The sequence below is a fragment of the Triticum dicoccoides genome, chromosome 1A, assembly GCF_002162155.2.
Source record: "Triticum dicoccoides isolate Atlit2015 ecotype Zavitan chromosome 1A, WEW_v2.0, whole genome shotgun sequence".
Taxonomy (NCBI): Eukaryota; Viridiplantae; Streptophyta; class Magnoliopsida; order Poales; family Poaceae; genus Triticum; species Triticum dicoccoides.
Window position 1 is genome coordinate 304,486,592 of NC_041380.1, and position 11,479 is coordinate 304,498,070.

General features: G+C 48.3%; 2 protein-coding genes across 3 annotated transcripts; one reads left to right on the forward strand and one right to left on the reverse strand.

The window, feature by feature from the left end:
* Positions 1–731: 731 nt before the first annotated feature.
* Positions 732–3,500, reverse strand: LOC119269877 (putative pentatricopeptide repeat-containing protein At5g52630). Of its 2 annotated transcripts, XM_037551809.1 has the most exons (2): positions 1,417–3,442; positions 732–1,053 (listed from the first exon to the last, which is right to left on the reverse strand). In XM_037551809.1, exons 1-2 carry the CDS (start codon positions 3,315–3,317, stop codon positions 1,002–1,004), a joined length of 1,953 nt encoding a protein of 650 aa, XP_037407706.1. In that variant the 5' UTR covers positions 3,318–3,442; the 3' UTR covers positions 732–1,001. The 2 variants fall into 2 exon arrangements, with proteins under 2 accessions (XP_037407706.1, XP_037407697.1); XM_037551800.1 differs by lacking the exon at positions 732–1,053 and having other exon boundaries at positions 1,315–3,500.
* A 3,472-nt stretch (positions 3,501–6,972) lies between these two features.
* On the forward strand, positions 6,973–9,021 carry LOC119284398. Its single transcript, XM_037563558.1, has 2 exons — positions 6,973–8,225; positions 8,982–9,021. The coding sequence occupies exon 1, from the start codon at positions 7,303–7,305 to the stop codon at positions 7,957–7,959; it is 657 nt and encodes a 218-aa protein (XP_037419455.1). The 5' UTR covers positions 6,973–7,302; the 3' UTR covers positions 7,960–8,225; positions 8,982–9,021.
* Positions 9,022–11,479: the final 2,458 nt, after the last annotated feature.

The following is an 11,479-nucleotide window of genomic DNA, read 5'->3' on the forward strand; positions in this document are numbered from 1 at the left end:
ACTGGAAAACAGTGAGGTATTGCGCATACAGAAGGTTCCCACGTTTATTTGATGAGGACACGACGCGTCAAATGTAAAAAGAACAAAAAAGGTGTTGGTGAACATCTTAAACTTCTTCTGCCATGCTTCTCCAAACGCTTGCAAATTTTGACTAATGTTTCAGCGGCTTCAGGACACTTTTAAGCTCTTAGGGCAGAAAAGAATATGAGTGCATGCATTCTTCAGGCTCGAAATATGTGTATCTTTTGACAGAGGCAGTAGGGAATATCCAAGCAGTGTATATTTATCTTGATAAATGTAAAATATTCACAATAAAAGGAGGGCCAGAAATGTACAATCAACTATTTACAAGGAGACTGGCCGAGCCACTGAGACTGATCATAGACTCCCCTATGAATTTAAAAGAGTGAACCCAAAGAGGTGTTCCCATGACCTAATGCTTAGGTGATATGCTGTCAAAGATCTTATCATTCATTTGTTTTCAGATGTGCCATGCTGTTATGATAGATCTCCATGAAGAAGGGGATATGGAGGATGCTGCATCCACTGCAATCTACCCACTGAAGTCCCACTTTTGTGCCAGCAAGTGGACGTAAAAGGGCAGTCGAAGAAGGGGCGATCGCCCGTTTTAGAGGTGCCAATGTTACAAAGGGCACAACTGTTCAAGTATGGCATTCCAAACATCTCTAGAGAGAGGTGAAAAGTTGTTCAGGACTTACCAATTCTGCCTATCAACTGAAGCTGGTCCTCTAACTGGGGTGCTCTTTAAATCAACTACTAGTGTTTCCTTCTATATTGAAGGGCCAGGTATGGAATTTCTTCAAAATGTTCAATTTCGCAATGTGCTCATCCAATTTTACTAACCACTACAATATGCTTAATTACAGGCGAATAGTCAGAACCCAGCTTGAAAAAACATGAACGTGTTTAGTGTGGAATGGGGGAGTTGCAGAGAACTTCTGGTCAATGGAGTTCATTACATACCAGAAATCCTTTAAAACTTAAGCCAACCAACGGTGGAGGTTGCAGAGAGCTTCGTCTTTCTTTACAGGGCTGCAGTCGTTTAGAATAGATTCTTTTAGGTACTGTGCCTTCTAAACTACAGCTAGAAACCATTTCAACTGCACAAACATATTTATATCTGCATTCATGGCATGCACAGGTGCAAGTATTGACGAGTATGTGCCTGTTTACTGGTGGGCAGTTAATGGCCTGCACCAATGAGCTATGGTCTTGCTTTTTTTTCATTCCTTTTCAAAATAGCAGTTTAGTTCCATATTTCACCCAGAATCAATATTGTTTTGACAGCATGCATTCAAATATAGTGACATAAAACGGAAGCATCGTGAAATGGACAGATGGCAGCGATTCAAGAATGCTCATGCTGATGCAAAAGAAGAGAGATGAGTTGATCACCAGTAATCTTCACAGGAACACCTCCCTTCCGCAAAATGGTGGAACCTGGAGTTATCTCTAACAATAATATCCCTGCTTTCAACCTTAGAAATGAACTTCAGTGCAGAATGACAGTCTACACAGATACGCAAATTCTTCTTCACAATGATTGGTTTTGTAGCAGGCATGCTTATCAAAGCAAAAGCTACGGCAATCCGCTCACTGTGATAACGCAGAATCCTCTCCTTTGCAGTATCTTCCAAATTAGATGGTAAGGAACGTGTGTCTGGGACGTAACCTTCCTCCTTTATCCTCTCATAGAGTTCCTCAAGTTTTTGATATATCTTCTTCTGCTGTGGATGTGACCAATCTTCGGATGAAAAAACATGAGTTTTGTTATTAGCATCGACCCAGCTAAAACCAGGAAGCTTCTTAATCCTGCTATCCCTCAGCAGCTTCCTGATTGCCTTCACATCCTCCCATTGGCCTAATGATGCATAGATCCCAGAAAGGGATACGTGAACACCAGTGTTATCTGGCTCAAGCTCCATTATCTTTTCTGCCGCAAACTCGCCCAGCTCCTTGTTTCCTCGCATCCGGCAAGCTCCAAGCAAGGAGCACCAACCATAGACACTGGGTTTGGTAGGCATCTCGTGTATAAATTTCTCTGCTTCAGCTAGTCTCCCAGCCCGAGCATACATATCAATGATACATGAATAGTGCTCATCCTTAGCCTCAATACCATGGGCATTCTTCATGGAGTTAAAATATTTCAGTCCGTCATCCACTAACCCAGCATGACTGCATGCTGTAAGCAGGCTGACAAATGTAATGTGATTTGGCCTGATACCACTTGAGGTCATCCTATCGAAAGCTTGGATAGCTTCCTTACCATGACCATGTTGTGCAAATACATTGATTACCGCATTCCAAGCAATATCAGTATGGTGTTCAACCTCGTTAAATAACTGAATGGACAAACTAACGAGGCCACATTTACCATACATATCCATAAGGGTGGAACTGACAAAGGAGTCACTGATAATAGTTGTCTTGATCACGTGAGCATGGAACTGAGCGCCTTGTTCAAGCAGAGCCTGCATGGCACATCCCTTGATCATGCTCGAGAAAGTAAATTCATTGGGTTCAACTCCTCGCCTCTGCAATTCAAGAAATATTCGAAGGGCCTCCTCAACACTATCAGTCTCGACGTAGCCATCAATCAGCGAGGTGGCTGACACAACATTCCAACCTCCAGGGTCAATCTTCACAACACGAACAGCATTCTCCATGTCCGCAGCCTTAGCGTACATGTCAGTGAGCGCATTCCTCACAGCAACCTCCAGTTCAAACCCTGCCTTCACTACAGCAGAGTGGATGGTTCGGCCAAGCCATCCATCCTTGAGCTCCCCCGATGCACTCAAAACACTGCAGTACACATGCTGGTCAGTTCCAACTAGCCCCTCTCGTTTCATGTCCCGGAAAGCTAGAGCGGCCTTCTCAAGGCTCCCGTTCTTGGCATACCCATCGATCATGGCAGTCCATGCAACAGTATCCTTGTGCGGCATTTGATCAAACACCCTGCAGGCATCAGCCAAGAGCCCAGACTTGGAGTACATATCCGCGAGGTTACTCGCGACGAATAGCTCTCCGTCGAAACCGAGCCTGACGCCGACACAGTGCAGCTGCGCGCCGGGGCCCGGGGCGGCGAGGGCGGCCGCGGAGCGCGCGGCGCTGGAGAGCGCGAACTGCGTGGGTGCGAGTCCCGCGCGGCGCATGGACGCGAACGCGGCGAGCGCGTCGCGGTGCATGGAGTTCTGGGCGAGGCCGGAGATGAGAGTGGTCCAGGAGACGAGGTTGGGTCGGGGCATGGCGTGGAAGAGGCGGAGCGCGGAGCGGACGTCAGCGCAGTGGGAGTACATGGTGATGAGGTGGTTGGTGAGGAAGGCAGACGCGGCGGCGGCGCCGGTGAGCGCGAAGCGCGCATGGAGGCGGCGGGCGAGGCGGAGGTCGCCGGCGCGGCCGCATGACTGGAGCTGGGCGGCGAGGCGGAGTGAGGTGTTGGTGTCCGGTGGGCGGGAGAGCTTGCCGCGGAATTTCCCCATGCGGGATTGTTGGGCCCCAATGGTGGTGTCCTAATTTATGAGTACAACATTTTTTTAGGAAAGGAGGAAGACCCCGGTCTCTGCATCTGGTCGATGCATGCGGTCACTTTATTAATTATTCTCACAAGACCTTACAAAGTCATACAATAGTAAGATAAATTCACCGTCTAAGCAACAACTGTCGCTACACCTATCCAATTGATAAAGAGGCACTGATAGCCTCGGCCTAATACCAAACAGATATCGCAGCCAGACCTAACATGTAAGACCTGAGGTCCCTGAAGGAAATATGCCCTAGAGGCAATAATAAAGTTATTATTTATTTCCTTATATCATGATAAATGTTTATTATTCATATTAGAATTGTATTAACCGAAAACTTAGTACATGTGTGAATACATAGACAAACTAAGTGTCACTAGTATGCATCTACTTGACTAGCTCGATAATCAAAGATGGTTAAGTTTCCTAGCCATGGACTAGAGTTGTCGTTTGATGAACGGGATCACATTGTTAGAGAATGATGTGATTGACTTGACCCATCCGTTAGCTTAGCAGGATGATCGTTTAGTTTGTTGCTATTGCTTTCTTCATAACTTATACATGTTCCTATGACTATGAGATTATGCAACTCCCGGATACCGAAGGAACACTTTGTGTGCTACAAAACGTCACACCGTAACTGGGTGACTATAAAGATGCTCTACATGTGTCTCCAATGGTGTTTGTTGAGTTGGCATAGATCGAGATTAGGATTTGTCACTCAGAGTATCGGAGAGGTATCTCTGGGCCCTCTCGGTAATGCACATCACTATAAGCCTTGCAAGCATTGTGACTAATGAGTTAGTTGCAAGATGATGCATTACGGAACGAGTAAAGAGACTTGCCGATAACGATATTGAACTAGGTATTGAGATACCGAAGATCGAATCCCGGGCAAGTAACATACCGATGACAAAGGGAACAACGTATGTTGTTATGCAGTTTGATCGATAAAGATCTTCGTAGAATATGTAGGAACCAATATGAGCATCCAGGTTCCTCTATTGGTTATTGACCGGAGATGAGTCTCGGTCATGTCTACATAGTTCTCAAACCCGTAGGGTCCGCACACTTAACGTTCGGTGACGAGCGGTATTACGAGTTTATGTGTTTTGATGTACCGAAGGTAGTTTGGAGTCCCGAATTTGATCACGGACATGACAAGGAGTCTCGAAATAGTCGAGACGTAAAGATCGATATATTGGAAGCCTATATTTGAACATCAGAATGGTTCCAAGTGGTTCGGGCATTTTTTCGGAGTACCGGGAGGTTACCGGAATCCCCCGCGGAGTATATGGGCCTTATTGGACCTTAGTGAAATAGAGGAGAGGGAAGGGAAAGGAGGGGGGCCGGCCCCCCTTTCCTTCCTCCCTCTCTTCTCCTTCCTTCCTCTCCTACTCCTACTTGGAAGGGCTCCTACTTCTACTAGGAAAGGGGGGACTCCCCCAGGGCGCGCCATAGAGAGGACCGGCCCTCCCCCTCCTCCACTCCTTTATATACGGGGGAAGAGGCACCCCATGGATACACAAGTTGATCAGTTGATTTTTTAGTTGTGTGTGGTGCCCCCCTCCACCATAATCCACCTCATTTATATCGTAGCGGTGCTTAGGCGAAGCCCTGTTCCGGTAGCATCATCATCACCGTCATCACGCTGTCGTGCTGACGAAACTCTCTCTCGAAGCTCTACTGGATCGTGAGTTCGCGGAACGTCGCCGAGCTGAACGTGTGCAGATCGCGGAGGTGCCGTATGTTCGGTACTAGGGATCGGTCGATCGTGAAGACGTACGACTACATCAACCGCGTTGTCATAACGCTTCCGCTTACGGTCGGTGAGAGTACGTGGACGACACTCTTCCCTCTCGTTGCTATGCATCACCATGATCTTGCGTGTGCGTAGGAAATTTTTGAAATTACTGCGTTCCCCATCAGTGGCATCCGAGTCAGGTTTATGCGTAGATGTTATATGCACGAGTAGAACACAAAGGAGTTATGGGCGTTGGTATATACATATTGCTTGCCGTCACTAGTTGATTTTTGATTCAGCGGCATTGTTGGATGAAGCGGCTCAGACCGACATTACGCGTACACTTACGAGAGACTGGTTCTACCGACGTGCTTCTCACACAGGTGGCTGGTGGGTGCAATTTCTCCAACTTTAGTTGAATCGGATTCAATGAACAGGTTTCTTTCTGAAGATCAAAAAGCAATTACTATACTGCGTTGTGGTTTTTGATGCGTAGGTAAGAACGGTTCTTGCTCAGCCCATAGCAGCCACGTAAAACTTGCAACAACAAAGTAAAGGACGTCTAACTTGTGTTTTGCAGGGCTTGTTATGATGTGATATGGTCAAGACGTGATGATATATAAGTTGTTGTATGAGATGATCATGTTTTTGTTAAAGTTATCGGCAACTGGCAGGAGCCTTATGGTTGTCTCTTCATTGCATAAGATGCAAGTGCCATATAATTGCTTTACTTGATCGCTATGCGATAGCAATAGTTGCAAAAGCAATAGTTGGTGAGACGACCATGTGACGACACGTTAATAGAGATCAAGATGATGGAGATCGTGGTGTCATGCCGGTGACAATAGAGATCATAACGGTGTTTTGGAGATGGAGATCAAAGGCACAAGATGATGATGGCCATATCATGTTGTGACGCCTCGAGACCGTTGCGCCAGGTGTATCCCAGTTGTTCGCTGTTGTTGCCTTGTCTTTTGCTTGCGTGTTGCATCTTGCCATGTCATCATGTGCATTGCATCATCATGTTTTCAAAACTTGCTTTAGTCCAGGTTCCCCAGTTCCCTCCGTTGTCCGTTCCGAGCCCAGACACACTTGCACGCGCCCGCGGCACGTCCGAAATATTATTTTATAGGTGACCAGAGAATGTTCTCGGAATAGATTGAAAGTTGGCGTGCGGTCTTATTTTAGTGTAGGTAGACTGCCTGTCAAATTTCATCGCGTCCGGAGTCCATTTGATGCCCCAACGTATAACTATAGCGGCAGTATAGCCGGTCAAACGTCGGACATTTTCGGTCTCCGGAAACGGTTGCTGCGCTGCCTTCTTCCTCTCCTCTTAGCTCAAGCCTCTCTACACATTTCACTACCGACCGCCAGGCCAGCCTACCCCTCTTTGCACAGTGCATCGACGCACGTGTCCGAAACTCACCCGAACCTGACTCGGACTGTTGCTACCATTGTGTCCGGATCATCCCCAAACATCTATAAAACGTCTCCGTTTTCTTATTTGATCTCCCTAGCCTATTTATCCGAAACCGTCCGATTAAGATCGGAGGGTCCAAATGTCCCTAAACTTAGCCCTTTTGTTATTTATATATCAACCAATAGCCTATTTTGGGCAAACCCTAAAATCTAGGGACTTGTCCCTGCCGCCGCCGCCGCCACACTCATCTCCCAAATCCCCATCGAGATCCACCCCGATCCACCAGCCAACCGAAGCCGCCTCCTCCTTCCTCATTTTCCCCATTGGGCCAACCAGCATCCCCTTCCACGATTTCTTTCTCCTGCATCCCCTCCTCCATCGTCCCGCGCGGCACCAGCCAGCTCACCGGAGACGAGTACCGCCACCAGGCCGGACACCCACCTCGCGCCCTCTTTTCTTCCCTCTGTCTTCTCCCATCGCAGCTCTTCCATGCCTCGGTCCTCGATCTGGATCGAGAGGAGCACCGAGCCTCGAGCCCCCTGCGCCGTGTGCCTCCCTCGCCGGAGCTCCTCTCCAGCACGCCGGTGGCCCCGACCATGCCCGCCCTCCTCTCGTTTGGATCGAGCAGGAGCTTCCCGAGCGAGAGCGTTAGTTTCAGGCGTCGACCGCAAGCTGCAACTTGCCGGAGCAGCTCCAGGCAGCAACCCCGCGTGCTGTCGATCCCCTCTGCCACGCGGTGCTCCTTCCCCGAGCTCCTCCTCGTCGTCCCAGCAGCAGCACCGGAGCCACCTCGTGTCTCCTTCCTCCCGTTCCTTCTTCCTTCCTTCGCCTGCAGCCGCGCCAAGATGCCGCCGTTGCTCTGCTTCCTGACGAGCAGAGGACCGTGCCTGCAACCCCTCCCTCCCTCGCTCCGCAAGCCTCGTTGCGGGTCAAACCGAGTCCAAGTCGTCGTTTACTTCCTCGCCATGTTCTTCCTCCGCCGCTCATCGCTGCCACGGCACACCGGCGCCCCGACCTCCTCATCGCCCGCGCGCCTATGGGGACCCGCCAAGGCCGCCCTTGGTGCTTCGCATCACGCCGCCTTCCTTACATGCCTCCTCTGCTCCGGTCGTCATCGCCGGAACGCGCCACCACAAAGCCGCAGCCGACCCCCATGGCGCCCGTCGTCGGCGACCCCGAGCGCGCCTGAGATGGCCTTCCTCCGCTGGCCTCCTTCGAGCGCGCCCGCTTCCTCCGGCCACCAGAGCCTCTGACCAGCCTCGCCGCGTGGACCTCCTCCCCTACCTGGCAGATCCGGCCTCCCCTGCCCGGTCGCCGCGCCGTTCGTCTTCGCCTAGCGCCGCCCCACCATGGCGTCCTCTGCTTCGAGCGGGACAGCGAAATCTGCTCGATTGCCTCGACTGCGTTGACGAGTCGCCTCGCCTCGTCCCGATTTCCACCCTGCGCGAGCCGGCCCAGCAGCTCCCCTGTGCCGCGCCAGCAGGCCCAGTTTCCCCACCGAGCCGGCCCAAGTGCCGTGGTGAGCAGCCCAACTCGATACAAGTTTCAGCCCGTGGACGTTTTTATTTCCCTGGACGATTTTGACTAATTTTCCAGAGTTTGCCAGTTTTACAGAAAACCCCATGTGGTTCATACATATCATATCTCTCAAACTATGCATCATATGTAAAAACTTTAAATATGAAAAATGTTTAGAATTTTGTGTAGGTCCATAATATGCCACTTTCATCTATGTTTAAAATGTTTAAAATGTTGTTTGTTTAAATTTGCTCAAATGCCATGCTAAAATGCTTTAATTCATAACTAATTAACCATAGCTCCAAATCTAATAAACTTTATATGTAAATGGGGTAGAAAAATGCCTAGTTTAACATGGTGGCATCACTTTGCATGTTTGATAACTCTAAAATTGTGTTTAGGGCAGAACAGTACCAAACCTTAAAATATGCACATGAGGAGTTTCCGGACTTGTTGTTTGTTGTTCCGGCCTCATTTAAACTTGCCTAGATAGGTAGTTTTCTTTACGCTTCACCTCTTGCCATGCTAACCAACATTTAATATTGTTGAGTACATAAACGGGAGAGAACTAAATAATTGTTGTTGTGTTTCTTCAATATGCAACTCATTGCATATTGAGCTCCACTTAATTTGTAGGATTGTTTGTGCATTTTTCCATGCGGGCATGCATCATACTTGGTTGTGCATCATGCCATGTTTATGTGGTGGTTGTTTACTATGTTGCTTGCTTCTTTCCGGTGTTGCTTCTTCGAGTTAGTTTCGATAATGTTGCGTTTGTGAGGATCCGTTCAACTTCGTCCGCTTGTCTTCTTCATGGACTCGTTCTTCTTCCTTGCGGGATATCAGGCAAGATGACCATACCCTCGAAATCACATATATCTTTGCTTGCTATTTGCTCGCTCTATTGCTATGCCATGATACCTACCACTTGCTTTATCATGCCTCCCATATTGCCATGTCAAGCCTCTAACCCACCTTTCCTAGCAAACCGTTGTTTGGCTATGTTACCGCTTTGCTCAGCACCTCTTATAGCGTTGCTAGTTGCAGGTGAAGATGAAATTTGTGCCATGTTGGAACATGGATATGTTGGGATATCACAATATCTCTTATTTATATTAATGCATCTATATACTTGGTAAAGGGTGGAAGGCTCGGCCTTATGCCTGGTGTTTTGTTCCACTCTTGCCGCCCTAGTTTCTGTCATATCGGTGTTATGTTCCTTGATTTTTGCGTTTCTTACACGGTTGGGTGTTATGGGGACCCCATGACAGTTTGCTTTGAATAAAACTCCTCCAGCAAGGCCCAACCTTGGTTTTACCATTTGCCACCTAAGACTTTTTCCCTTGGGAGTCGCGCTCCCGAGGGTCATCTTTATTTTAAACCCCCGGGCCAGTGCTCCTCTGAGTGTTGGTCCAAACTAGAGCACCGTGCAGGGTCGTCCCTTGGCAACTTGGGTTACGTTGGCTCCTGTACGCTTAGCTTATCCGGTGTGCCCTGAGAACGCGATATGTGCAGCTCCTATCGGGATTTGTTGGCACAACGGGTGGTCTTGCTGGTCTTGTTTTACCATTGTCGAAATGTCTTGTAACCGGGATTCCGAGTCTTATTGGGTCTTCCTGGGAGAAGGAATATCCTTCGTTGACCGTGAGAGCTTGTGATGGGCTAAGTTGGGACACCCCTGCAGGGTTTTGAACTTTCAAAAGCCGTGCCCGCGACTATGGGTAGATGGGAATTTGTTAATATCCGGTTGTAGAAAACCTGACACTTAACTTAATTAAAATGCATCAACCGCGTGTGTAGCCGTGATGGTCTCTTTCCGGCGGAGTCCGGGAAGTGAACACGGTTCTTGTGTTATGCTTGAACGTAAGTAGTTTCAGGATCACTTCTTGATCACTTCTAGTTCACGACCGTGCTTTGCTTCTCTTCTCGCTCTTATTTGCGTAAGTTAGCCACCATATATGCTAGCGCTTGCTGCAGCTCCACCTCAGTACCCCTCTCCTACCCATAAGCTTAAATAGTCTTGATCTCGCGGGTGTGAGATTGCTGAGTCCCCGTGACTCACAGATACTTCCAAAATAGTTGCAGGTGCCGTTGATACTAGTGCAGATGACGCAACTGAGCTCAAGTGGGAGCTCGATGAAGATCGTGTTCGTTGTGTTGTTTCGTTTCCTTTCGATCAGTAGTGGAGCCCAGTTGGGGCGATCGGGGGCCTATGCATTTGGGGTTGTCTTTATTTTGGTTTCGTAGTTGGACCTTGATTGTATCTGGATGATGTAATGCTATATTTATGTATTGTGTGAAGTGGCGATTGTAAGCCAATTCTTTATCCCTTTCTTATTCAGTACATGGGATGTGTAAAGATTACCCCTCTTGCGACATGCCTACTATGCGGTTATGCCCCTAAGTCGTGCTCCGACACGTGGGAGATATAGCCGCATCGTGGGTGTTACAAGTTGGTAATCAGAGTCTTCCCCGACTTAGGAGCCCCCTGCTTGATCGAATCGCTGGCGTTGTTGAGTCTAGAAAAATGTTTTGAGTCTTATAGGATTATATATATCGGAGAGTAGGATTCTTTTTACTCCTCAGTCCCTTCATCGCTTTGGTGAGACCTCCTGACGTAGAGTTTTGACTCTTCTCTTCTCAAATTTCACTAAAACAAATTTAGGATCACGCGGGTATCTTGGAATCGTTCCGATAGTTTTGTGACGAGAAATTGTTCTTGGTGCCTCCTGACATTTAGGGGTTGTGGCAGTGTCCCGGGGAGTTGAGCTCCGAGGTGTTGTCGTCACAATTTTATCATTGCAGTTCTGGAATACCTGAGTTCGCCGACATCGAAAATCTCTTTTATGCAGTTGTTGGTGAGATAACCTCGACGCCACCCAGTACTGGGGCGGGAGTTCGGGAGTATTGCCATAACTCGTATAACGGATGCTTTTCGAAGGTTGAGGTAAACGATTTCCGAAGGTTTCTTGGTTATGTGTTGAAGGATGGATACAGCTGGATGTAGGATTTGCTAGTTTTGGGTGAGATATTATGCTTCCCCTGTATCCCCAACACCTGATTGCATAACCAGTAAGTTTCGGGAGTTTATAAGTGGGAATTCAAGTAGCTCCTAGGGTATCTTTCTGACAGATGTATGATATGAAATTGGGGTTCGACGTCTAGTGGTCCGCCTATCCATAGTTGGTTTTACAGTGGTCTCATTGTGTCTTAAAGAGTCCTTGGCTATGCTGACTCGGGGACGCTTCGCATGTC

Excerpts from the sequence above, each read along its gene's own strand:
- LOC119284398 (XM_037563558.1), top strand. The coding sequence starts at position 7,303 with ATGCCCGCCCTCCTCTCGTTTGGATCGAGCAGGAGCTTCCCGAGCGAG.
- LOC119269877 (XM_037551800.1), bottom strand. The coding sequence starts at position 3,500 with ATGGGGAAATTCCGCGGCAAGCTCTCCCGCCCACCGGACACCAACACC.